At 44.3% G+C, this 25,238-nt stretch overlaps 2 protein-coding genes and 1 long non-coding RNA gene across 3 annotated transcripts; 2 read left to right on the top strand and 1 right to left on the bottom strand.

Annotated features, from left to right (window-relative positions):
• Positions 1,105 to 7,436, bottom strand: LOC110394809. The gene is made up of 3 exons (XR_002435904.1): positions 7,349 to 7,436; positions 2,090 to 2,224; positions 1,105 to 1,189 (listed from the first exon to the last, which is right to left on the bottom strand). It is a non-coding gene; the product is annotated as an uncharacterized LOC110394809 (long non-coding RNA).
• Positions 7,718 to 10,744, top strand: LOC110394807 (E3 ubiquitin-protein ligase Topors-like). The gene is made up of 2 exons (XM_021388832.1): positions 7,718 to 7,842; positions 8,054 to 10,744. Exon 2 carries the CDS (start codon positions 8,134 to 8,136, stop codon positions 9,340 to 9,342), a length of 1,209 nt encoding a protein of 402 aa, XP_021244507.1. The 5' UTR covers positions 7,718 to 7,842; positions 8,054 to 8,133; the 3' UTR covers positions 9,343 to 10,744.
• EIF1B (eukaryotic translation initiation factor 1B) lies at positions 12,484 to 19,808 on the top strand. Its single transcript, XM_021387806.1, has 5 exons — positions 12,484 to 12,563; positions 12,661 to 12,865; positions 14,371 to 14,534; positions 15,236 to 15,337; positions 15,930 to 19,808. Exons 2-5 carry the CDS (start codon positions 12,835 to 12,837, stop codon positions 15,972 to 15,974), a joined length of 342 nt encoding a protein of 113 aa, XP_021243481.1. The 5' UTR covers positions 12,484 to 12,563; positions 12,661 to 12,834; the 3' UTR covers positions 15,975 to 19,808.

The following is a 25,238-nucleotide window of genomic DNA, read 5'->3' as shown; positions in this document are numbered from 1 at the left end:
ACTGTATTTGACAGTCTGGAGCCTCTGCCTGCGGAAGTCAGGAGAAGCCCTGCTTGCTTAAGCATCACTTAGAGGAGACGTACAGGTACAGAGCAAGAGGAAATACTCTTGGCTATGCCCACACAGAGGCTGCTCACTCTGTAAGAGTGGGATTTTTTCCCCGTTTCTGCCTCAGCACTGTTACGCTCAAATTTTAGCTCACTTTTAATGAGGGCAGAGCAGGAATGAAAAACTTTTGATGCAAGTTGTTCCCAAGCACGCTGCAAGGGCAACAAAAGAAAAAAACAAAGGATCTGACCATGTCTTTCATTGCAATGCAAAGTCAAAAGCTCCTTAACCCCTAGTGTTCAGTCCAGGTGCTTTTTTTCCCCACTCTGGCAGTTACTTAGCTTAGAAGAAAGTGATTTTAGCCAGTAATTTTAACAGAACAGTGAGTTGATTTTTTACGCTGAATATCTCAAGACAATCAGTACTAAACGTTCTTAACATGTAAAACAACATGGGATGCATTCTGTGCACTAGCTCCAGCTGGTGTACATCTCCTGTTGCTCCGTGTTTAGCAATGCTCTAAATTCAGTGAGACAAAAAACAAAGGTGCTTAAGGAATCTCTCCTGTGTGCTTACACATCTGCCGACAGGTTTTCTGCATTACTTATTGTCTGGTTTTGTCTACAGCTTTTCTGGGAACTCATTGGTGGCAAATGGCAAAAATAAAGGGAAGAGCTTTTAGCACACGGCATTTCCTAAGCAATGCTGTGTCTCAGCATCCACCAACTGGTCCCGTGCCTGAATCAGCCACTCAGGACACTTCCCAGAGTGCCGCAGTGCGTTAAACTTTCTGTTTGCCCCTTGACCTGGTTAGGGTTTCAGTGAAGCACATGGCTCTTCACTAAGTAACGTGCAATGCCCAAATAATCGGGGGGCTTGGCATCTCTGATCCTCCCTAATTTTTCCTCCTAATTTTTCTACCTCTGCTTATATGGGGAGAAACTGAGGCACAGGTGATGCCAGCAACTTGACCCCAAATGACATCAAGCATCTCTAACCCCAGCTCCACCTTTCATTAGGCACAAAAGAGAAGTACAAAGCCCTGGTTACCTGTTCACAGGCCTTTGTGTTGGCCCTGTGATCTCCTCAGGTCTGGATCTTCCTGATCCCAAAGCCCACCAGCCTTCTTCCAAAGGGAAAACTGGGAAAAACAAGACTTCATATGATCTCTTTGCCTACTCCCCATTTCCAACCATTAAACCGTCACCAAAAAGCTTTAAAAATGCACCAGTTTCAACCAAATGTGACACAAAAATTTCAGGAACAATTTTGCTCCTGAAGCACAGCACAAAATCGGCACCTCTGCCGATGCAGTCAATTTGTCACTTCTGCTCTATTCCTGTGCAGAAAGAGCCTTTACACTTTGGCTGAGCAACATCTATGAGAGCAGCCTGGCAATTCTGAGCAATATCAGAGGAGAAAGTTACAGCACGTTCAAGTCACTGGTAAAGTCATAGCAAAGCACGCATTTCTATTTCCAGCTAAGCCCACAAGGAAGTCACTACACCTAGGTCCCATTTCTCAGCTCTGGCCACAAGTGCCAGCCCCGAGCAGTGCGGGGGCAGCCCAGCCCTCCCAGCCCTCCTGCTGGGCACCAGGCATGCAGCGCACTGAACCTGAGCTCTGCTACAGGTCCATCAGGTCTAAACAGACTGTGGATCTTCACAGAAGACAAAGTGCTATAAATTCTTTAAGCCCTAAAGTAGCATTTTACTCGAGACCAGCAACTGTAGACCTCCCCCCTGTGCAAACGAACCAGCTTTCATGCTTGAAAGTAGTGGTGGAAACCTCTACCAGAGCTCAAACCTGGGGTAACTGTAGGCCTGGGAGCAGGGCTCCCATCACTGCCGTGCTTCAGGCTCCAGCGGGCACCATCCCTGCAGAGCTGTATTTCCTCAGCACTGCAAGCTTCGCTGCCAGCACTGGATAAAGTGCTCAGGACTGAGCACAGCTATGTACATTAGTGTAGAAAAGTAAAAGCTGAAAGAAAAAGGAAATCCACAGGAGAGAGGTGCAGAAGCAGGTAGCAGGAGTCACTCACCTGTGCTCGGCAGGGCTGCTCCTCAGGGCACGCTGCTCCCAGCAGAAGCAGGGGGCTTGTGGCTTTTATAGCGCAGGGAAGTGGGCTTGAAGGCAGGGGGAGCCAAGAGGTGTGCCAGGAGGACGTCACCAAGTGCTGGAGAGCAAAATTTAAATTCACAAAGGGAGGGGAAGAGAAGTGAGGCTCTGTTAGAGAGCAACTGAGCAGGGCAGGGAGCAGGAGACAAGAGTAGTGCCAAGCGACCGGGGCCACGGGCAAACTGGAGCAGCACAGCTGCCATGTTCAGCATAGGGCAGAACCCATCTCCCCATGCCCTGTGCCAGCTGTGCTCCTCTTCTTGCTGTCCCCATCTGAGGCCACATGTGACCGAGCTCTCGTCTGACCCGTGGCTGGCTTGGCCCACACATGTGTGAGGCTCTGCAACTGTTTGAACCCATCCCGGTTCAGCAGCATGCCTAGGTACGTGTGGATAAGGGCTGTGGCAGGGAAAAGTTCCATCTGCACAAGGCTGAGATCTTGGGCAATTCTGCATTTCTGCAGTAGCCATCTCTTCAACATGGCTATTTTTTCCTCTTTCTCTTGACTAATGTGTCAGCACAGTTCTTGCTGTTAAGAATCCACTGCTTAACAGCTGTATTTACCACCAAGTTTTGCAGCACTCCCATTGCCAGGTGTTCCCCTCCTCCGCCACAATCCCGAGGAGAGGCTGAAATGTGAAGGGCTGTGGGGCTGCCCGGGGACCAGGGGCTGAGTTGCAGCAGTCTGTGCAGGCAGAGGGTCCTGCTCAGCGCCTGGTGAGGCTGTGTATCTACAGCGAGCACCTCCATAAAGCTCCGCTCAGAGCAGCTGGGCCTGAAACGTGACTCAGTCTGCAAGCTGAGACTGAGTAGGAAATACTGCAATGCCATCAGAAGGAAGTTCTTAGACTGGATGATCTTGTAGGTCTTTTTCCAACCTAGCTAATTCTAATTCTAAGTTCAACAACAAGAGCTGTTGTTCAGTTTTTCTATAAGGATGCCCCCAGCTGCAAAAACCTCTAAGTACAAATGGCACTATTTCACGGCAACCACCTCCCAAGAGTTACTTTAAAACCTATTCTTATTCATTATTTTTTTATATATGCTTGGGAGCAATTTGTGAGACACTTGTACAAGGAATGATCAAAATGACTGAAATTTTGCCTTGCCCTGACTTACTCATTAACTGGATAAACCCCCCACCACCTCTGTCTCTGCCCATGGGAGGAGGTGATCACTAATTCGAGTGGTTAAAATAAACCTACCCTTTATGTGCAGTAGTTTTCTCTACGTGCATGTGCATGAACACACACAGTAAAGCCTAAGAAATCCTCTTCCTTTCTCCAGTTTCCACCTACTAACAGCTAAAAGAAGTGTCTTCCTTATCCAAGTTTTCAAGAGTTTACTCAGGCTACTTAGGATCATGTACAATAGCAGCATATGAAGAGCACTTCAAGTCTGTGTTAGCACAAAAGGTCTTTCTGCACCTAACACAATCAATATACATGCTTTCTTCAGCAACCTCTTATTAGCATGTTTGCTTTGAACCTTGCAAATACCCCCTACTTAAAAATCAATCTGCACCCAAGAGCCTGCCGCTGGCTGTGCTTCCGTTGTGCTAATTCAGTGTGCACACCTGGAGAGAGCATCTTCTCAGTAAGTAAAACCCTTCACTGTTTTGCATCATAGATCTTTCCCTACCTGTTCATTTTGACCAGAAGATGTAGGTATCATTTCTTGATCTCTAGTGAGCAATTGCTGGAGTGAGAGCTTTTTCTCTCCTGGATGCGTAGCACCTATTCTTGTTTTTCTAAAGGATCCTGTCATCTTAAAGCAGAAATAAAAGCCAGTTTACTCTTTTTAGTCTGGCTGCCACTGCCACTGCAATGTGAGCCCTTCGAGAGCAGAGATAATCTTCCCTGGTTTACACCTACATGGAAGTGACCACATAAAATAAAACTGTGTAGTACCTTCATGTTAACGTGGTTTGCTGCTTATTGATAAATGCTGCCTGAAAAATAGCATGCCATACAAAGAAGAATGATTATTAGGAGAGCCATCATTTAAAATGCTCTAGTATGCCCAGCTGCCTTCACTCAGGCCCCAGGTCCATCTACTGCAACATCCTGTTGTTGACGGCAGCCAGCAGAGAACACCTAAGGAGGACCCTACAGAAAGGGGAATATATTTTGATGTTCCCCACAGGAATACTCTCCCAGGCCCGTGAGACGTGTGGTTTCAGAGATCTCTCAAGCCAAATGTATCTCTGTAGCAGGGAACCCATAATGGATTACCTTTTCTTTCTCAGTTGCTTCTTGAACCCATGTAAATTCTCAGCACCTGCAAAATCATGTGCCAGCTCTCCCCTAGCTACAAAAAGGATCATGTCCATGCCTCTACCCTGGGCACACCATTTGCCAGTTCCAAGTATTGTTTCATTTCTGCTTTTGGTCTTTCTGCCTTCATGAAACATTACTATAAAACATTCTAAGCAATGAGAACTAGTCAGCTATAAGACAGTCTATTTAAATGAGCCTCCCCAGGCATATCTGTTAGCAAAGTACTATTTTACTCCATCCTCACTGGCTGTAAGGTGTCATTTTTTTTCCAGCAGACCACAACCGAACTACCTCAGTGCTGTATATAACACTCAGAAGCTTCAAATAAATAATTCTATTTTCTCAGAGTCTTTTCAGGCAGTTGTGATCTTTATTTTATTATTGTGATCTACATTTATTTTATTACTCTGTTCATAGCAATGCTTATGGTTTGGCTGAGGAAAGCAAGGCTTCACAGAAATGCAGAAGACAATCCTAATTGGGAGTAACTGGGAAAGAGTGATCAAAAGAAGGGAGTTAATGAAAGAGTGACTCAGGAAGATCATCTAGAGGACAGCTTGGTGTGTAGTGAAGGGGCAGAAGTTTCAGCGTTAAAACCTCCATCCTTCTGTGTTTTGGGAGAAGTTGAACACATGCTCACAGGCAGAAGGTGAAAACCACCAAAGCACATTCAACGCAAGTGGATAGAGAAATACGGTTTATTTTTCCAGCCCACCACTCTCACTGTTTTGCATACCAGAATGCAAACAGTTTGAAAATGCCATGGTGCTGAATGTCTCCATGAGCCACAAATCTGCCCTGCTTTCTGTACTGCAGTAGAGCATGACTTCTGCACGTGAAAAGAAGTAGTAAAATGTCGCCATTCTGATTTGGCTTATCTTTGAATGAGAGGGAGGGATTTGTTCTGTCTGGAAATTCTTGATTGACATTAACTAGGAAATATTTAATCTATGATTGAGGAGATGTCCAGCTGCAATAATTGAGTTTCAGAAAACCATGTCAAGCAATGTGGCTGTTAATTACGTGTGGAATTACACTGAAGGCATTCTCTACTAATATCATTCAGGTTCCAAGAAAAGCCAGAACTGGCTGTATTATGGAGTAATTTTCTTCTTTGAGAAACAGGACCATCTAGTGGTTAAGACAGAAATTATTGTCTTGCTCATCATGGAGCAATAAATGAATGCCCATAGCTTTCAAATGAAAGGATGTGCATGTCAAAAAAAAAAAAAAAAAAAAAAAAGCTAAACCAAACAGCATATGACCCAGATCTCTAGGAAGCTGGACTGGATATTCATGTGCTTACCACTAGCAAGGTGGCAGGTTTGCCCAGTTCTCCCAGTTAGCACAAGCTTAAGGGGCAGCTCAGGGCATCAGCCAATCTCCCTAAGCACACTGCACCAGACTTAGATCCCAGATGGAAAAATACAAGCCAGGCTTGGCATGGTTACAGCCACCTTCAAAACCACACTGCTGACAGTGTAGGTAGAGAGAATGTTTCTTCTGAAACTTTTGCTATTCTTCCTCCCTCCATCACATAGCCTTCTGCACAGCACTGCAGTATGCATGGCTTCCAAATGCAGCTGACTATAGCAGACAGTCATGCAGCAGGAGCAGGGAAGATTACGGTTCAAGAAAAGAAATCAAGGTTGGAAATATTTTGGCCTGTCTTGAAGCATCCAACACTTTGTTCCAGCATATGGACATTATTTCCAGGATGCCAACATTAGGCCACTAAAGGCATGCCTCTGGTACTGGAAAGCTGCAGAATTTGTTTCTTAAGTGGTTGTGATGCTGGAATACAAGATGGAAATTAGGAAATGGCTACCATGTGCCATTTGCACACTTCATGCACAATTGCTTTGTTAGACAACTTAAGCTGTTCTTTGAACACTGTGTACTTCAGGCCATCATTGTCCAAGACAATTATGCAGAGGACAGTCAGCACAGGGTCTGCCCTGGTCTGGAAAGGCAGATCGCAGGATCAGGTCCAGGGGATCTGCCTACACGAGCAATCTCCAATTAAATTAAGAGAATTTTTGGCTTTGAAATGGCTCCCTGGGAATCAAATGTAAGGGTTCTGTAACATTAAAATAGTTGTAGTATATACTAGAACAGTATGTGTAAGAAATGAAAAAAAACAATGTTGTTCATTCCAGTTATTGCAGAGATGACTGAAGGGTGCTGAAGGTAAGGGCATCCCACCACATGCCATGACAGATGTCATTCAGTCCTAAATTAAGGCAAAGCTTTAGTCCCTGCTGTGTAGGTAACTTGTTCGTTCCTGACACACAGCTTTCTCGTGGTATTCCTGGCCCAAGTTTACAACACAGCAATTCTCTGGAAGAACCTTTATCCTCCCTATCTGGCTTACTTGTTGCTCCTGAAGGACAGCTGAAGTACATCCGGCGGTACTTCTAGGGTTCTGAATTAGCATGGCATTTTGCACAAAAGTGAACTTTTTGGCTGCATTATATCATATTTTTCATCTGCATGCCAATGAATCCCTGGATTTCATCCTTGTAGCTGATCCAGTCACAAATAACCTTCAATGATTCACATACTGCTTGACAGACGAACTGAAAAAAAGGAAAGTTCTAATTGCTATTCATAACCAGGCCTTGCAACCACTGCACTTAAATAGCTTGAAGCCATGATCAAGATAATTAGAAAAGATGTTCATCTTCTCCTGCACAACAGTTGCCAGGTTATACATTAGTCAGGGAACAGCAGGACTATCATTCCCAATCGATTGTTCAAGCACTGATGTCTAGTAGATACCAGTGACTGAGATTAACTCCAGCCTGGCCTCTCAAACAATTAGATGTAATCTGAAACTTAACCCGAAGCAACAACAAATCTGGCTTCCACACGGGTTCTATGCCTATGTTAACTGCTCCTACCTATTTTTTTTTTGCTTGCTGCTATGCCACATCTGCTTGGTGCAACAGTCTGCAGCCAGGTGCAGCTGGAAACCTTCGCAACCGTGACTGTCACAGATCTACGGCCACAGTGGTGGCCACTCAAGAATGATTGACTTATAAAGGAGCTTTGCAGTGTCCCAGACACCAAGTGCTGTGTGGGCACATGGACAGCGGTTACATCACTGAGCAACAGTTGGTGACATCATCAAGCGAAGGACTGTGAGCACACCACCCTTGCTGCGCATATTTGGGCGTGGGCAGAGCCTGGTCCAGTTTGTTCGTGCCTGGACTCCTGCTGAGCGTGTGTGCGAAGCCTGGAGGTGGAACGAGCGTTTGGTTTGGGTGCTGGGCTGTGCTTTGGGGACTGTGGGCAGCAGCTCTCAGTGCCCATCCCTACAGCCATCACCTGCATTTCCCTGGCCTGCCTGGCTCAGGCAGCCAGGGTCCTGCGAGGCGCACGCGGAGCAGCGGAGGTGAGCTGGGTTGGGACACATCCCCCAGGGTGGCCATGGGGTGAGTGCTGGGACACGGGGAGCTGCCAGGGCCAGGGCCACAACCTGACCCTGTGGGGGTGTGGGGGCAGCCCAGGCATGGGGCCAGGAGGGGTTCCTGCTGATGGACTGGGATGTTTCTTCTGCCTGATCCTGGGACAGCAACTGACCGTGGCCTCTCTCCCTCTTGCAGTGCGCAACTTTCATCACTGTGGTGCTGGTGAGAGGGGATATCCTCATCTTCAGTCCCCAGCAGGCCAGAGCGTGAAGATCATGGCAGCAGAGCAGGCATGGATGTGTCCCATCTGCCGTGATGGGCGAAAGGACACTGCCTATGCGGTACCTTGCTGCCACGAGTTCTGTATGGGCTGCATCCTGCGGTGGGCCAAGCAGAACAACAGCTGCCCTCTCTGTAGGAGGGTCATGACTGTCATCAAAGTTGCTGAGTGGGACAATGATGATGAGCTGGATTTCATGATCTGGCCCCCAGCACAGCCAGTACCTGCCTGCTTCCATGCAGGCACTGCTCCTGGCTACAGCCCCCACAGCTCTTTGCCATCCCCTTCGCTGTCCCCTTTGCCATCCCCTCTGCCCTTTCTGCTGTTGCCAGAGGAGCAGGAGGGTGAGGAGGTAGAAGAGCAGGATGCTGAGGAGGCAGATGAAGAGGGGGCTGAGGAAGCAGAGGAGCAGTGGGCTGAGGAGGCAGAGCAGCTGCAGGCTGAGGAAGCATATGAAGAGGAGGCTGAAGAGGCAGAGCAGCTGCAGCCTGAAGAAGCATATGAAGAGGAGGCTGAGGAGGCAGAGGATGGGCCTATAGTGGGTGGTCTCCTGCCTGAGGTCTGGGCAGCTCTGTTCAGGCAGCACCGGCAGATCCTGGACCCTGTGCTGCCCTGGCTGCGGCAAGAGCTGCGAGTCATCTTTGGGACACAGTGGTGGCCAGCACTGTCAACAGAGACCATCATCCTGAATGCCCTGTGCAGCATTGGGCTGGACAGCGAGGCCCTGGTCCAGCAGGTGTGGCCTCTCCTGGAGGACAGAGCAGAGACACTCATCCAGGGACTCACTGACACCATTGTGTGCCAGTGCGGTGAAGAGGCCCATAGGCAGCTTGGCCTCCAGGATGCTGACGTGTCCAGGGAGCAGGAGGACAGCCCTGTGGCCGCTCCTAGCCCCGCAGCCTCCCCACAAGTGACCCTCACCTCACGGCCTGCAAGTCCCAACACGGAGGAGCTGCCCAGCACACCAGAGGCTGTCCCTCGTGGCGGCCCCCTTCACTGCCCCGCTATGCACATCCCGAGGGAATCGGAGGAGCCCCATACGGAGATGGAGCAGGACACAGCAGCAGGTCCCTCTGCTCTGGGCAACAGCTCCTCTGCTCCTGGCCAACCCCCTGGGAGGACCCGGCAGCCACCTAAGAGAAGGGCCAACAGTGACGATGACCCAGACCAGCCCTGCAAGAGGCTGCGCCGTCAGCAGCACTAGCAGCCTCTTTAATTAAAAAATAAAAAAAGATTATTCCACAAAGTCTCAGTTTTACTCAAAACAGAGCTGGCAATCCACATGCACGGTGCTGCTTTCTCCCCCTCCATCAACCATCCCCACCAGACCATCATGTTTATACAACTTATTTTATTTTGTCCTTACAGATCACAGAGCACTTAATTTGTTTTTTTTCTGAGGAGAGATGCTGAATACATTAATGATCAGCACTCTCCACTACAAGAATAAGGAAAAGAAGCAGATTTTAGAAGGAGTCCAAAACATAACCATAATGACCAATGTCATCGCAACAGCTATACTTGGACTGGCCTCTAGGCTGTAAGATGTTATTCAAAACACACAAGAAACATGTGTGGGTATCCATTCAACCTGAGATCCTTTCGAAGTGTAATCTCACAGCTTTAAATCAATGACAGCGAACCTACCAACAGCAATTAAAAAATAAGCATGCCGAATTCTGATACAGAATGGCACTCAAAGTTGGTGTCAGTTCTGTAACTGTGTCTGCTAACCAGACATACTCTGGTCTGCAGAGATTTCTAGGTAAAAAGAGAACAAGGTGGACAAATGTGAATAAGAATGAAATGAACAAAAATACGTGTTTGTCAGATTCTGATGTGCTTACTCAGACTTACTCAGACCATACTCTCTATGCAAAGTCCGATTCAATAGCAGTACTTACATAATAAGATATTATTCAGCATAAGAGCATCAAGACTATTCTGAAAAACAAAACTATGTGAAAGGTATTCAAATTGCCAGTAAGGAAGCTGTACTGCAACAAATGCTGAGCATCTTCTTATCCCATTTTCTCTCTGCACACAGGAGCTGGCAACCTACCAGAGGTATGCTGACACAGGATCAGGCAGTATCTAAGAAAAATCTTGGTATATCTTTCAGAAGTACTATGTGCTCAGTGGAATCAACTTTTGGCAGATTTCCATCTTCTATTCCAACAAACAGAAAAAAAAAACGTGCCAACATTGCAGAAAAAAAGACGAAACCAACAGGAAAAGTTTCTGCAAATCAGCTGCAGCCTACCAATGTGCTCCACATATTTTGAAAATCGCTGTGTTTTTACTATTTACTCTTTCAACTTAGAAATTTAAAAATGAATCACTGGTAGGAAAAAAAGGGGAAAAAAAGCAAGGAGACAGAGAGTGAAAAGAAAGTATTAGTGTGGTACACCCCCTCATTTAACAAATTCTACGAAAGTCACACTTGTAGTACAGTCCAGACCAGAAGGAGAATGGCTGAACTTAATACAAAGGTAGTTTGTGCCATTTGGTATAAAACAGTCAGAACTAATTTAAATCACTCAGCTTTCCCCGCAAAAGCTACAGATGATATAGAAACTCAGTCTTTAATTTTGAACCTGTGTAACTTAGCTGGAGAGCTTCATGTAGGAAAGAATACTATTTATTTACCTTTATAGAAAAGTGATTTGCTAGTATAAAATGTAAAGACAAAATCGGATGGGTTTAGCTAGCAAGAAATCCACAATGGATTTGCCTTAAAAGTTATGCCCCAGAAGTATGTATAGAAATCATAATTTCTCATTTCTGTTAGTACAACTACTATCTTTTTACTGCTTTTTATTCCTGTTAGTTTTGAGCAGCCATGGCAGATAGGGAAGAAGCTTTGTTTTTTATGTCTTGCACATCATCAGTTCAGTTTCTTATCAAGGGTTTTGGTTACCTCCCGTTTTGATGTTTCTGAGCAACGGATCAGAATTTAGCTGATATGTTATGTATTTCAGAGTACCAGAAGAGGATAAAATCAAGATTGCCAATATTTTTAAATCACTCTCCATGTGCTGGAGATTGCATGATGCTTTCCTGAAAAGATTTTTCTATTTCCTACTGTGCTGAAACACTGAAAGAAGCTAATGGGATACGACAGGGTACATGATTTAAAGACAGGATTACGCCGATATGAATGTCATCTGCACTTGGTGCTAAATCTGGATAGGTAACATCAAAGCAGAGAAAACTGAGGATCCTGGAGGATTGCTAGAGTGAGAAATACCAAGGGAATAATTCATTGTGAATGTTGTGTTCAGAGATACAAAAAGGGATGCTCACTCTTGCTAGAAAATACCTCTGGCACACACTTCCCATAACACTCTTTCCTGTCAAGATATTCCTGTCCAGGCCCTCAGTTATCTTAGTCAGCACAAAACATTATTCCCTCTTTCTATTTCAATCTACCATTCCAGTGTTGTTGGAACAATTGCACAAATCTGTCTACCCTGTGTTTCCCTCTTCCTTCATATACATCCATATGGATCTTAAATACTCAATAAATACTTCTGCAACCAATTCTATAGAAGCTTTTTCTCCTTTAAAGTTTATATTGAGAAAAGATACTACACAGTTTTATTTCTTTTTAAAGCTGTTTATTAGTTCCTGGACAAACAAGGAGGAAAGTAAGAAACGTTGAGGTAGAGTATTAGTTCCTTTAGGGCTCTCTGATCGAGGACATTTCTAGTGGAGAAAAAGGAAAAACGATAGTAGGGAAAGAAGAAAACTATAAATAAGACCATACAGTGGCACCAACTTGACCAACAAATGATAAGGGAGGCAGCAAGGAGGATCAGACCTTGTCAGTCACACTGACTGCTGACGGTATGCTGGAGAGTGTTTGTTACAGCATGGTTGCCTGACAGAGGGAATCCTGTACTGGGATGATGTAAAATCCAAACACACTGAGATACAGAGACCCTGTAACCAAAGCACACCTTCTGTGAAAAGCAGAGCTTTTGGTGCAGATCTGTACCACCGCAGCCCCAGCAGCCAGGGAGGCAGGGGCAGTTTATGTAGGGTGAACTGTCTCCCCCAGCACAGCCCTGGGTGCTGAGGCCTAAGGTTAAGCGTAACAGAGAGCCTGTATTCCCAAACTATCTGAAGAGGAAGGGGCCTTGGTGACCTAGGGCTTCTCTGGGGAAGCAGCGTATTGCAAACACAACGCGCAGACGACACAAAATTTAGCCTGCCGGCCCCCGGCGGACGGTGGCGGCGGCGCGGTGCACGCTGGGTACTGTAGTCCTTCGGCACGGAGCGACACCGCGCGCCCCAGGGCGGCGGGGCGGGGAGAACTCGCATTCCCGTGAGGAAGAGCGCGGTGCCGGCGGGGCGCTCAGGTGCGCGGCGCGGCAGATCCGCCATTTTGTGAGGGGAAGCGGCGGCCGCTGCTCGTTAGCGGTAACGTGGAGCGGCGTGCCGCGGGGGGCTCTGAGCGCTGTTCTCCGCTGGCGTTCGCTCCTCCTCTTATTCGTTTCTCTGTCTGCTCCCCTTGTAGGTTCGTCCGCCTCCTTGTGCTGTCGTTATCCCTCCCCTCGCTCTTTCCCCGCCCTCCCCGCTCCCTCCCCTCCCCGCTCCCCGCCCCCGCCGGCACTGCGGAGCCGCAGACGTGACCCGAGCGGAGCCAGCCGCGGCCTTTCCCCGCTGCGCCAGCCTCTCGCCGCAGAATCGCATGTCATCTATCCAGAACCTCCAGTCTTTCGGTAAGAGCCCGCCGGCCGCCCTTGCCTGCCCCGGGGAGCCGCGGAGCCGCTTCCAGACGGGCCCCGGTCGGTGTCGGGGCCGCTGGGGCCCCTTGTGCAGCGCCATTTCCCAGCGCTGCGGTTCGCAGCCTCCTCGAGCTGCCCGGCCTGTGCCCCCAACAAGGGGCAACAGAAGTAAGGATGTCCGACGGCTTGTTGGCTTGTATCAGAAATAGTGTAGCCAGCGGGAGCAGGGAGGGTATTGACCCCTTGTACTCAGCTCTGGTGAGGCTGCACCTTGAATACTGCGTTCAGTTTTGGGCCCTTCACTACAAGAAGGACATTGAGGCCCTGAAGCGTGTCCAGAGAAGGGCAACAAAGCTGTGAGGGGACTGGAGTGGTTGAGGTAACTGGGATTGTGCAGTCTGGAGAAGGGGACGCTCGGAAGACCTTATTGCTCTCTACAATCACCTGAAGGGAGGTTGTATTGAGATGGGAGTTGGCCTCTTTTCCCAGGTGACAAACAATAGGACAAGAGGGAATGGCCTCAAGTTGCACCAGGGGATGTTTGGGATATTAGGAAAAATTCTTATCAGAAAGAGTGGTCAGGCACTGCCACAGGCTGCCCAGGGAGGTGGTGGAGTCACCGTCCCTCAAGGTGTTGAAGAAACGTGGAGGTGTAGCACTGGGGGACATGGTTAGTGGGCATGGTGATGGTGGATTGTTGGCTGGTATAGGTAATCTTAGAGGTCTTTTTCAACCATAATGATTCTATGATTCCATAACCCGGAAACCCTTCTTCCTCAATGCCTTCCTGTTTCACCTATGTTAGGTACATTTAACCTTAGAAGAACTTCAGAGTCGACATTTCTGTGTTTAAAGCCTAAATAACTTTGTTACGGTTCTTGCCTGAAGTGACTGGCCAAGCGGGGCTGGTTCAGAGAAAGCTTCTGGTGTCTGATAGTGTCTGTTGCTGCATTTTATGTTAAGAGCTAGGAATTATATCTGTGACTGAAAATGCTGGTAATGCGGTAGTTGTCGTGGCCTAAGATTTATGTTCTGAACTTGTAAAGGAGTGTTCGTGCAAGAGTTTTTCTATTTTTCTGTACTTACCAGTTGATCTGATAAAAAGATATGACCACCTTACATACTTGTTTTCACTTAAAATACTTAGTGACTGTCTGAAACATTACGTGCTTTTTATACTCTGTAGGGACCTTCATTTCAGGTGCAGAGCTTTGCAGTTTACAGTTTACAAGAAATAAATAGTGCAGTAAAGTAGTACTGTGGCTGAAAAGTGTTATATCCAGGCAGGTATTAAAGGGCACTATGGTGAGTTGGTAGGCTAGGTAAGACTTAGTACAGCTCTAGAAAAGTAGTTTGGTTTTAACAGATTTTGAAACAGGAGGAAAAAACAAAATCATCCCTTAAAAAAAGACCTTTGTGAGGTGAGAAATTGTTGGGTTTTGAGCTTGTTGGTTTTTTTTTCTTCCATGGGATTTAGATGGATCTTTTTCTTTTTGCAGACCCCTTTGCTGATGCTACAAAGGGCGACGACTTACTCCCGGCAGGGACTGAGGATTACATTCATATAAGGATCCAACAGCGAAACGGAAGAAAGACGCTAACCACCGTTCAGGGAATTGCAGATGACTACGACAAGAAGAAACTTGTGAAAGCTTTCAAAAAGGTGAAGTTGTTGATTTGATTTAAGAATAAAGATAATATACGAGAGAGTTATGATAGCTGTTAATGTTAAGTCACAAGACATTTGTTTTATATTATTCTTTCTGGTGGACATCACTTTTGAGATTCCCTTCCCCTGCCTTTCTCTAAAGTTCTATTTGGTGTCCAATGATGCTTGCTTTTTGCTAAAAAACTAAACATTTTTTTCCTGTTAATAAAATTAAGAATATTCTGAATTCTTAAATTTCACAAATGTCTGGCACTGTTGATGTAAAGAACAAGATCATTTTGAAATAAATTATTTCTGCGTTCCTGCTTCTGTTGGAGTTGGGTTACCATTGAGGTAGAGGTCTTGAGGTTTTTCTAGAATAAAAATAGCTTTTATTTTTATTAGTGCAGAGCTGAAAGACTACTTTAGGCCTTTGTTTTTTGTTCTTGTAGTTAGTATTTGGCTAGTTCCTTCTGCATGATAGGTAATCCTCTTCTTACTTGAATTTCCTATGGGCAGCTTGGTTTTTCTCTCTCTGTATATCATCAGACACATTCTGTTTGCTCTCAGAATGAGGTTAGAGTACATCTAGCCTTTGCTGTGCTTGGCATCAGAACTTGGTGAGCAGCTTTTGTGACAGAATTCTCCTGAAAAGGCTTACTAAGCAAAATCATAATGTGCATTAGATGTCTTACAATATAAATGTCTCTCTCTAGAAATTTGCTTGCAATGGTACTGTGATTGAGCATCCTGAATACGGTGAAGTTATCCAGCTTCAAGGTGACCAGAGGAAGAACATTTGCCAATTCCTCTTGGAGGTGAGGAACTACAGATAAATACCTTGCAGTATTCTAAACCTGTCTAGAAGTAATAGTATAATGGGTGAAACCGATGTTAATTAAGCAGTTAAAGTTGTCTATTATAGTTCCTTTATGCTTTCAGCCAAAAAATAAAATGACATTTGCAGGATGAGTAGACCTCAAGCAAAACAGTTGCTTTAGAGTGCATTTACCCTGCTGCAACATACCATTTGTTTTCTGGCAGTGCAACTCAAGTTCTTCATTTGTAAATCAAGTGCTTGATGCAAACCATAATTTTAAGACTGACGCTACTGTAGAGGAAGAGGCTGCCTCCACTATCTTACTGATGTAAATGATGATGCAGGGATTCTAAACCATCAAAGACTGAATGCTAGGACTACAGAACAAATCCAACATCTGACAGGATTTTATTTTGTGTGTAGTAGATTATTCTGTGTGGCCCAGAAACAATCCAGAAAACAGAACACTGCTTTCTTGAGTATATACTGTATTTCAGTTTCTTTAAGCAAAGTAGAAGGTTGGGGTGACTTGATACCACAATATCCTCCGCATGGAAGCTTTACTGAAGTGTGTTGCTTTTCTCCTGTAGATTGGCATTGTCAAGGAAGAACAACTGAAGGTTCATGGTTTCTAACCCACTTGTACTCCCATGAAGAATCCTGCTGTATTTGGTCGTACCCAGCCTGGCTCTTCTGTGAAAAATGTATTTTTGCAGTGAATGGACTTCCCTATTACCTCAGCATTCAAAATTGGGTTCAGATTTGCACGACTGTGTGAAACATGTGGTGTGTAGACTAGAAACACATAAGAAAACTTCAGTAAGGTGGTAATGAAGACACTTGTGAACTTCAGCACATTTCCAATGGAAATGTTTTAGTGATGATTGTTCAGTTGACTGTTCTTCACCTGACTTAACTGTGTGGGTTGTATTAAAATAGTGTGTGTTGTTGCTTAAAAAATAAAAGTTGATTCATGTATTTTCTGGGATATCTGAAATGCTTTAGCTTAAGCTTTAAACTAGCACAGCAGCCTTACTACAGAGCGGCTGAAATGTTTTGTGGCAAGTATAGCTCACTGCTTACTGGAAAAAAAAGGCAAATCTACATGAGGTATTAGCTGATGAATCAGTAGATTAGCTTCATGTGATCTTATGCTGTAGCTGTAAGACTAGAGCTTTAAGTCTTTAATGTAGGTGTATCTTAATAGCAGCATGATAAGATGTTCCTTGTTGAGTAACTGAATCTTCTCTCCAGAATTTACTGCAGTATGTGGTGATGGTGTTAAGCATAGTAGGACTAACATAAATTGATCTATTTAAAGCTGCTATTATTGAGAGTATATTAAACATCTAGGTCTTGGATGTTTCTCCCAAATCATTTGATTTTTATCTCTTCTGTCAGAGTGAAGGGGAAAGTTACTGAGTTGGATTCTGCAATGACTGAGCATTTAATGTTGGCAAGCAGAGTACTTGTATTAGCTGGTAGTGTTAGCTGCAGAAGTGAGGAAAGGAACAGGCTCTTCACTAAGCTTTCTTTCTGGTGTGAAAAGTTTTAATATGGAGGGTTTTGTTGTAGGGTTTGGGTGTTACTAGAGGAAGCTGATTTAGGCTATTTCTCTAGCAGGCAATTCATTCAGTGTTATAATAGAGGTGTTGGGTTTTTTTTTCTTTTGTACCGAGCTCCTCATCTAGTTTTAGTTAGCTGTAGGTATTTAGTATTTTGTGTGCAAGACACAGCTCTTTACAGAATGAAATGACTTCATCTGGCGAATGTGGGGTAAAAATTGATTACCAAACTAGTCATCAAGAATGTACGAAGTTGTCCTGTTTGTTACCACCTGTGTCCATACTTTTCATGTTCAGAGGCTTGCCTTTCTAGACAAATGCTCAATTGTAACCTATTAAAACATTTTTTGATCGATGAGTTCAGGTAAGAACCTTTATGCCACTAACAACAATTAAGGGAGCACTGCAGAGCATTCATGTGTTATTTTTGTACTCTGTGGTCTACATAATTGTACTTGTAAGAATCCACTGTTCAGTCTCTTTCAATTTCCACATGTTCTTCCTGGTGTTACAGGCCTTTCTGTTCCAGAAGAAGGGTGTCCCAGAAGAGAGAATGCTGTTAAGGTGGAATGTGCTTAGGATGAGGAGGAAGAGCCTCCTGTAAACATTGAATGTCAACACATGGAATTGAAATCCAAAGAATGAGAAGTATGATGCTAGTCTTGCACATTAGTGAGATAAAATCATTGTTCCGCAAGTTTACTAAGTCCTGATTCACAGGTCTTTAATCCTTTGGTGTGTGCAGCACTTACTGATCTTTTTATCAAATACTGGGAGAAGACATTCTATTTCAAAGCTTGTTCTGTTGCCCAATAGGGAAAAAAAAAAAGAACAAAAACCAACCAGTATAGTCTTCTGTTTCACTGATACTACACAAGTACTTCTAGTGGGTTTTTGAATTGGAGATTAACAAATGATTAGCAAGTCTCATGTGTTACTGAGTCAGTCTTCATTTCAGATGATGTTCCATTAACTTTCATTACCTAAGCTGAGTCATTTCTCTGTAGTCATTCTACTTGAAATAAATAAGAAACTTTATTTTGTTCCCTTCATTTAGAAGTCCTTTCTGAAAGGAGGAGTCTTGAGTTGATAGGTGGCTTGATTTTTATGCTGTAGTGGTGGAGCTGCCTGTGCTTTGGCCTTTGAAGAACGAAAACAAGTGGGAATAAGTAACACATTTTAAGTTCAAATTGATGGGATTTGTTGTGGCAGCAGACAAAAACTCATCTTGCTAGAAAGAACGTGGGAATTTGTCCTTGAACTGTTTAAAATTAGCGTCTCAATGAGATTTGTGCTCGTAACATGGTTAGCAACAGTCTCTGCATCTTCCAGAGGAAAGGCTTCCACAATTTCATGTTCTGTTGTCTTGTACTGAAACTTCTGTCAAAACTCAGCCTACCTGAAATACAGACCCGTGTTTCAAGGGAGCTTGAGAACATGAGACTAGAAAAAAGAACTACATTGGTTACTGGATGGGAAACATACTTTCACAGTGAAGCCAGTTTTCAAACTTTGTCCCAAAATAAATCAGAAAATAGGATGTTGCTTGTAATAATAGAGGCAGGAAAAGGGAACTAGTAATAGAAAACACTTGTAAACCTGCAGGGACTGAGGCTGTGCAAGCTCAGACTGCCGATAGTGGTGGTTTCTTTAGTTGGAATATTGTGAAGCCTCTGTACTCCGTATCTCCAGGGTTGCCTCCTTAGCGATACCAAGGTTTAGTTGCTAGCTGCAGTCGAATGCAGGAACTGCTGTTTCATAGCCTTGCTATGCATAGTATATTAGGCTATTATAGCTGGTCAATACGCTGAAGTAAGCTGTTGCATACATAAATTATTGGAATTGTCCATTCAGGGGATACATCTGTTTAAGGAAACCATTGCTTCCCAAACTCTTGTAGCAGTCAGTATTTGTAGGAGGTAGTGACTGAAGTCTGTAAGCTTTCCATTTTCTGTTGTGTGAATTATCAGACACTTGACCTGCCCCTGCGGCCTGCCAAGTCTGGCCCTTTATTTCAGAGACAAGAGTGAGGAGCACAGCCATGGGCAGATGAGCAGTAACTTTCCCAAGCAAAAGGACCGTTGAAAAGGATAGTGCACAAATTGAACCAGTGAATAATATGTGCACAATGGCATTGCTTAAGTCTCATTTCCTGTAATACGATCTTTGTACAGCCTAAATAAAAAGTGTTTTATTGTGGATAATTATTTGGAGAGGAAAAACAGAAAACCTTAGGGAATAAGCTTGTGTCTTCAGTCTGTTACAATCAGCTTAGATTTTCCTGGACTCGAGGACTTCTGGCATTGCTATTCCTGTTTGTGTGTCTTTAAAAATATATAATTTCCCAGAGAGCTTGGCATTTAAGATTCTGAATGCATTTAAACCCATCATAAAAGTTACGAACAGTAGTTGGGAGCTTGTCCTATATATCTAAAAACTAAGTGGAGTTCTGCATTTGCCCCCTTCTGCCATCCTGACTAATGAGTATGCCATTGCCCTATGGATGCATAATGTATTCACAGACCACCAGTACACAGGGGTGAGGCAGTGCCCCCTGCTGTAGCACGATGCCCTGGTTATAGTTTGTGTAAGATCTCATCTCATGTGCTGCCCTGTTACAGACTGTACTGCTCTAATTTTGCAGTATAGGACAGGTACTTTGAGATCCAGTCAGCAGTTCTTAATCCTCCTGGAAGGCTCCAGGGTACAGAGTTTACATGTGACGCCCTTGTTTAATTTGGCTCAGCCTTATCTCTTATTATGTGAGTATATGTATGAGACTGTTGAAAAAGTTAAAGAATGTGACAGGCCACTTGATAATTATTTGGACAAGCCGTAACCTGTATTAACATATTGCTAGAGAGTTGAGACAACAAACTTTTGAAATAAAATGTACCAATGTTGTTTTATGTATGTTTTTTTTTCCTAAAGCAAATGGAATTTTAATACTAGTAAGAAAGGGTTGGTTTTTCTTTATTTGGCAGAAGATAAAAGTACCATTTAATGGTGATGTATATGATCCTCTTGTAATAGAGCTTCTGATTTCTTCAAGGAATGTTACATTTCCACTTGTAAATTTCTGCTGTAAGCCATGTTAACTGACTTAAAAGCATTGTGACTTGTTCTGGGATGATCGTAGCTCTAAAACAAGACAGTGACTATTGGCGTGAGGTCTGAAATTTTAGGTAGAAGATCATCCAATTTCTTGAATAAGCAGTGTTTTAAAATGAAGCCACTGATGCGTGCACAAGTTTGGTCTCAGCTGTTTTAGAATGTGACATCTGTGAAATGCAACTCCACATTTCTGAAGTGAATTTTGGGTCGGATAGTAGTACTTGTGTGTATAATATTTTTTTCCCCACATTTTAAGCCATCTCTGCTATGAGTATGCAGGGGGGAAAGAAAACGCCACCTTAATCTATGTATTATATCGAAACATCAGTTAGAGTAGCTGCATTCTATGGATGTGGTTGCAGGTAGAATGGCCATGCTCATTGAAGATGAGATTCAGCTGTAGCTGTTTGTGGTCCCTCACATAAGGTATGGAAACAGCATTGTTCCTGCAGTACAGACAGACAGCTCCTGGGTATCGGGATGGGGCTCCTGACTCCACAAGAGGGGGTACTGCAGTTGTTTCGGTAGCTGTCCGTGGTGTCAACTAGGATTGTGCTCATTTAGGGGGACCCAGCAAATGTCAGATACGCTGATGTATAACCCTAGAATAGTTTTTCAGTGAGAAGGATTAGAAATAGTCTATACCAAAGAGTCTTGCTGGAAAAATCAACTAAGGGCAGCCCCCGTTGTAGAGGAAGCAGCCTTAGCTGCTTAGTGTCTCCAGTGATGGGGTTATCTCTTGATGATTGATGGGCTACATCAACATGCATCAATGGTATCAACACATCTGTACTTGGTAACACTGGTGGAATGTTGCTTGCCTGTGAGGGGCATCTCGTGGGGTCTGTAACTTGTTTCTTTCTTCTTAGAATAAAGTCACAGTGAAACCAAGTCATTGTTCAGTAACACTGGAAGGTGAGTGCATAATGCAACAGCGTTTTCTTCAGGGAGTGAGGAGGAAGAAGGCGTCAGTACCACAGTGCAGTGCAGAGCCCTTTGGGTCACCCCACCTGAAGCCGATACATCTGCTGGCTCCTGCCTTGCTCTGTGCAGGAGCAGCTGTGCAGTTTCCAGGCCTTAGCTGGTTTTGATAGCAGTCAGCTTGATACGCAGCTGTGTATCCAGCAATAAATCTAAACTACCAGAACATGCTGGTCAGAGTATGTGATCTGATGGAGCTGGACGCTTGTTGTGGGTGTGTTGTTATAGACCTTCAATTATTTTTTGTCTGCCCGATAAGACATGCTGACAACTGCAGGGCAGTACCCTCTGAATGAGGAAACTTGCCTGTTCTCCAATGTGGAGATTTGCAGTTGAGGGGAAAGAAAGCCCTGCAAAACTGGAAATGGGCAAGGCTGACAAACAGACAACATGTGGGCATCTGAGGACATCATTTTATACACAAAATGGAAATACCCTGTTGCTAGCAGCTGCCTGCTGCTGGATGAGGCTGCAGGCAGTGGGAATGCAAAGGAAACTTGCTCAATTGATTGCTTAAAATGGCAATCCCACTTTTACACTGCTGTCTCAAGGCTCTACAGGGTGTTAAGCAAAAAAGGTGATGTGATACTTGGAATTGTCTAGGCTGTACCCTTCACTCTCTTTACTCAGTGGACTCCCACCTCACCTAAATCACTAGAGATGATCTCTAATCTCAGATTAGTTTCTGGTATCTTGGCAGCTATCTCTTAAGTCAATTTTGAACTGCTAATACTCATACGTTTGCAGGAGGAAGGCATTAAGAAGGCTTTAAAAGGGAAGCTTAGGGGAAACAATTGAATACAAAGAGGTAATGTGATAATCTTCAAGTGCCTGACTTGTGGGGCTATGTTTCTGTAAACCAACTATTAATATAGAAGCCTCTCTTACATTATGTAACAGGCGTTTCTTTCCCAGAGGGTTTCTTGTGTTTATCTCTGCTCTAAATCATCCCCTAAGCAGTGCTTTCTTACAGATCTTCTTGCAGTAAGACACAGTATGGACTGTGTGAGCTTTTGGCAGGCGTGGTGCTGCCCGGGTTGAGCTGGCTTCTGTGGTGTGTGCTTACTTGTCTACCATCCGTTGCGTGCAATAAATGGGATTGAAGTGACTGATAACAAATAGTTATCGTGAGATTACAGAAAAGGGTTTTTGACATCTTTGGGAGGAAATGGGGCTCCTGGCCTTTTTTTTTTTTTTTTTTTCCAAAAGCAACTAAATAACTAGTCTCTGTCAAACCAACCCATTTTATCAACTGGAAATATGTTTTGATTAAAGCTTATGTAAACGTCTGCTTGCTGTTTCCAGTCTATATCCCTAGATGGCACTGGAAGACAGTACATGCTGAGCGTGACAACAAACCAGGGAATGCAGAGGGGGAAATTTTGGTAAAATTCCCAGGTGATTGTGCACTCATAACCTGTGTGAAATTGTACCCCAGAAGAAATTTCTTCTACCTGAGAGGAAAAGGATCAGAGATCTGTCCTTAGATGTACCCCTTCCCTATGGCTGGTACCCTGCGGCTTCCCTATGCCATCACGGCGTAGCTCAGTGCGTGCTCATCACAGCCTCTTGCACACCTTGCACAGAGAGGAGAAAAGTTCACTGGTAGAAGCCACAGTGACAGTGACCACAATGTCTTTGTACTAAGTTAAAGTCAACTAACGGCAAAGGGCCACAAAAAGAGATAGACCTTGTCCATCTCAAGTTTCTACCACCTCCGAGATGGTTCTGGGAGGGAAATTGGCGGGAAGAGATTTGCTTTTGGAGGGAAGGAGTTGGTTCTTGTCCACTCAGTTGTCTTGTGTTTGCAGGCTTAGAAGAGCATTGGTGTTGGGCATGGGTCTGCTGGACCAAGGTGGAGGAGAGAAAACTTGGTGTGTGTGTGTGTGTGTGTGTGTAAGGGCAAAATGGCAGTGACTGCATGCCAGGCCCCAGCGTTTACAGGAAAATGCTGTAAGGAACCAGCGCTGCAGAAGCAGTTAAAACAATGAGAGATGGCAGCAGAGGCCCTGCTAGGGGTCAGAGGTTTGTATAGCTGGAAGTCCTCTCCTGTGCCACCCCAGGCGGCCTGGGCACTTACAGGTATCTGTAAGAGGTGGAAGCAGCCCATTAGAGATGGAATCCTTGAGTAGTCACAGCTCTTTGGATTTCTGTGGATATAAATTAAAGAAGAGTTTGAAAACCATTTTTTAAAAATCTGTAACGTCAAAACTATAACTGGCTTTTATTTAAGCTGTCTTGGAAGAGAAAAATGCTCTGAGCAGGTGAATAAGTGTTGGACAGTACTTCTGTGACTTTGGCAAGGAAAGGCTAAAACTTACCACCGTGCAATCTTCTAGGAAGCTTGTATTTTTTTCTAAACTGAAATTGTGCAGAGTGATTTCTAATTCAGCACTTGATTCAGAAGCTGCTATGAGTCCGTAGCAGTCTTTCCCTTGGCCTTAGCAAGATTCAGGTGAATAAATGTAACTTTGTACAGCTGAAACTTTCCTTTTGTATATTAACTTTTTTTTTTTTGAGGAGGCATTAGCAGCAGTACAATGACATTATGTGATTACAAGATTCTGAAGTACACTGTGTTCATGAAATCAAACTTTGTGAAACTCCAGAGCCAGTTCTATCAAATGGGTAGATGACTTGCACCAAGCGAGAGCCTGGTTCCAATCCCTGGGCATGCAATTGCACTACGTGCCATGCCAGAATATAGCACAGACATGTGCAAAGTTATGTCTCCAGGTAAATCTGTCAGTAATTTAAAACCTGTTTTCTTACATTTATGTATATATGTTTCCATGACTCTTGTTGGATTTTTTTTCTAGTGAAAGCAGGAATGCTGACCCTTCGGCTCATGGACTGTCTTAGCGTGCATTATAAAGGCTGGGCTCAGTGTTTGATGCTCTCCAGACTGGTGGTGGGGCACACTGTGATTTTGTAGCTCATTTCAGCTAGCACTGTTCCATAAAACCATATATATGTACGTCACTGAAACCTAATTTGGGGGGCGAGGAAGCGTAAGACCCACTGGATTGATACAGAAAACCTGCCTATATTTTGAGAACTGGACTGGGCTATTCACTGCCCATTCCTCATGCAACAACTTTTCCTGCCAGCTATCAGACTAACTCAAAATGAAGTTCATCTTCCTTGCTGAAGGTATTTGTTAGTCTCCCTTTCTTTTGGTTGTGTCGTGGGGGGCTTTCTGGTAGCAAGGTGAAAAAAAGATGAAAAAGTCCAAGCGGAGTCCATGCTCAACTTTAAATTCAGTAAGCTGCAGTGGAAACTTCCTGGTTTGGGTTGTCTTTTTGTGCTTGAAAACAAAGGAAATATGTTCATTATCAGGTTGATAGATGAGTCAGCAAATGTTCGAAAACCCTCAGCTGTTTGTTATCCCTGGTGGCGTATTTCATTCAATCACCAGTTTCAATCCCATTCCTGCAGGATAGATACCCCATACTATGAGAAACAAAAGTGACAAATTACGTTGGTGTTGTACTCTATAAAACATTGAGCTTTTAGTCTCCTCATCACAACGTGGGACATGGGAGGAAAGCTGCTTGTCTGATTACGGTCTGATTTGCAGTTGTTCAGATGACCTGAGCTTCCAGCATGTACTGCTCAAAAGCACAGGCAAGATTGTCCTGTGTCTGCTTGCATGGCACCAAATCTGGCTTTCTGAAAAGCCACGAAATACAAAAAAAAAAAAAAAAAAAAAAAAAAAGAGGAAGCTCACAAGACTGCTGGTTGGACATGGTTTGCAGCAAAGATGCACTCTGCTGCTTTTACTTCCAAGGCTGAAATAGTTTGTTCATATATTTTCACATTGCTTCCCTTCTGTCTGTGCCCTATTGTAGCACCATGAAATTGTATGTGAAGGCAAAAGTGAATTGTTTGGGAGAAAAATGTTTTATTTTCCTTGGTAAGTGTTAGAGTGTCAGCATGATACGTAGCATTAAAATTCCCACCTGTAAGTAGAGAACACTGGTCTGTGGTGAGCGCTGCTTCTCAGAAGAGGTACATCTCACTCTGATGCACCTTCTCTGACTTGTACCTGCCTTGAGCAGAGACCCTCCAAGTGGGACCCTAAAGAGGCACAGACATATCCTTCCTCTCTTTGCAGCAGTTGGTATATAGAATCATAGAATCGTTTGAGTTGGAAGGGACCCTTAAAGGCCATCTAGTCCAACTCCCCTGCAATGAATAGGGACACCTGCAGCTTGATCACTTTGCTCAGAGCCCTCT

The sequence above is a fragment of the Numida meleagris genome, chromosome 2 (assembly GCF_002078875.1).
Source record: "Numida meleagris isolate 19003 breed g44 Domestic line chromosome 2, NumMel1.0, whole genome shotgun sequence".
Lineage (NCBI taxonomy): Eukaryota > Metazoa > Chordata > Aves > Galliformes > Numididae > Numida > Numida meleagris.
The sequence above is the reverse complement of the archived record's forward strand: the minus strand, read 5'-3'. Positions and strand labels throughout refer to the sequence as shown.

Excerpts from the sequence above, each read along its gene's own strand:
- LOC110394807 (XM_021388832.1), top strand. The coding sequence starts at position 8,134 with ATGGCAGCAGAGCAGGCATGGATGTGTCCCATCTGCCGTGATGGGCGA.
- EIF1B (XM_021387806.1), top strand. The coding sequence starts at position 12,835 with ATGTCATCTATCCAGAACCTCCAGTCTTTCG. Across the intron at positions 12,866-14,370 it reads CCAGAACCTCCAGTCTTTCG|ACCCCTTTGCTGATGCTACA; the intron begins GTAAGAGCCCGC and ends TTCTTTTTGCAG. Across the intron at positions 15,338-15,929 it reads TTTGCCAATTCCTCTTGGAG|ATTGGCATTGTCAAGGAAGA; the intron begins GTGAGGAACTAC and ends TTTCTCCTGTAG.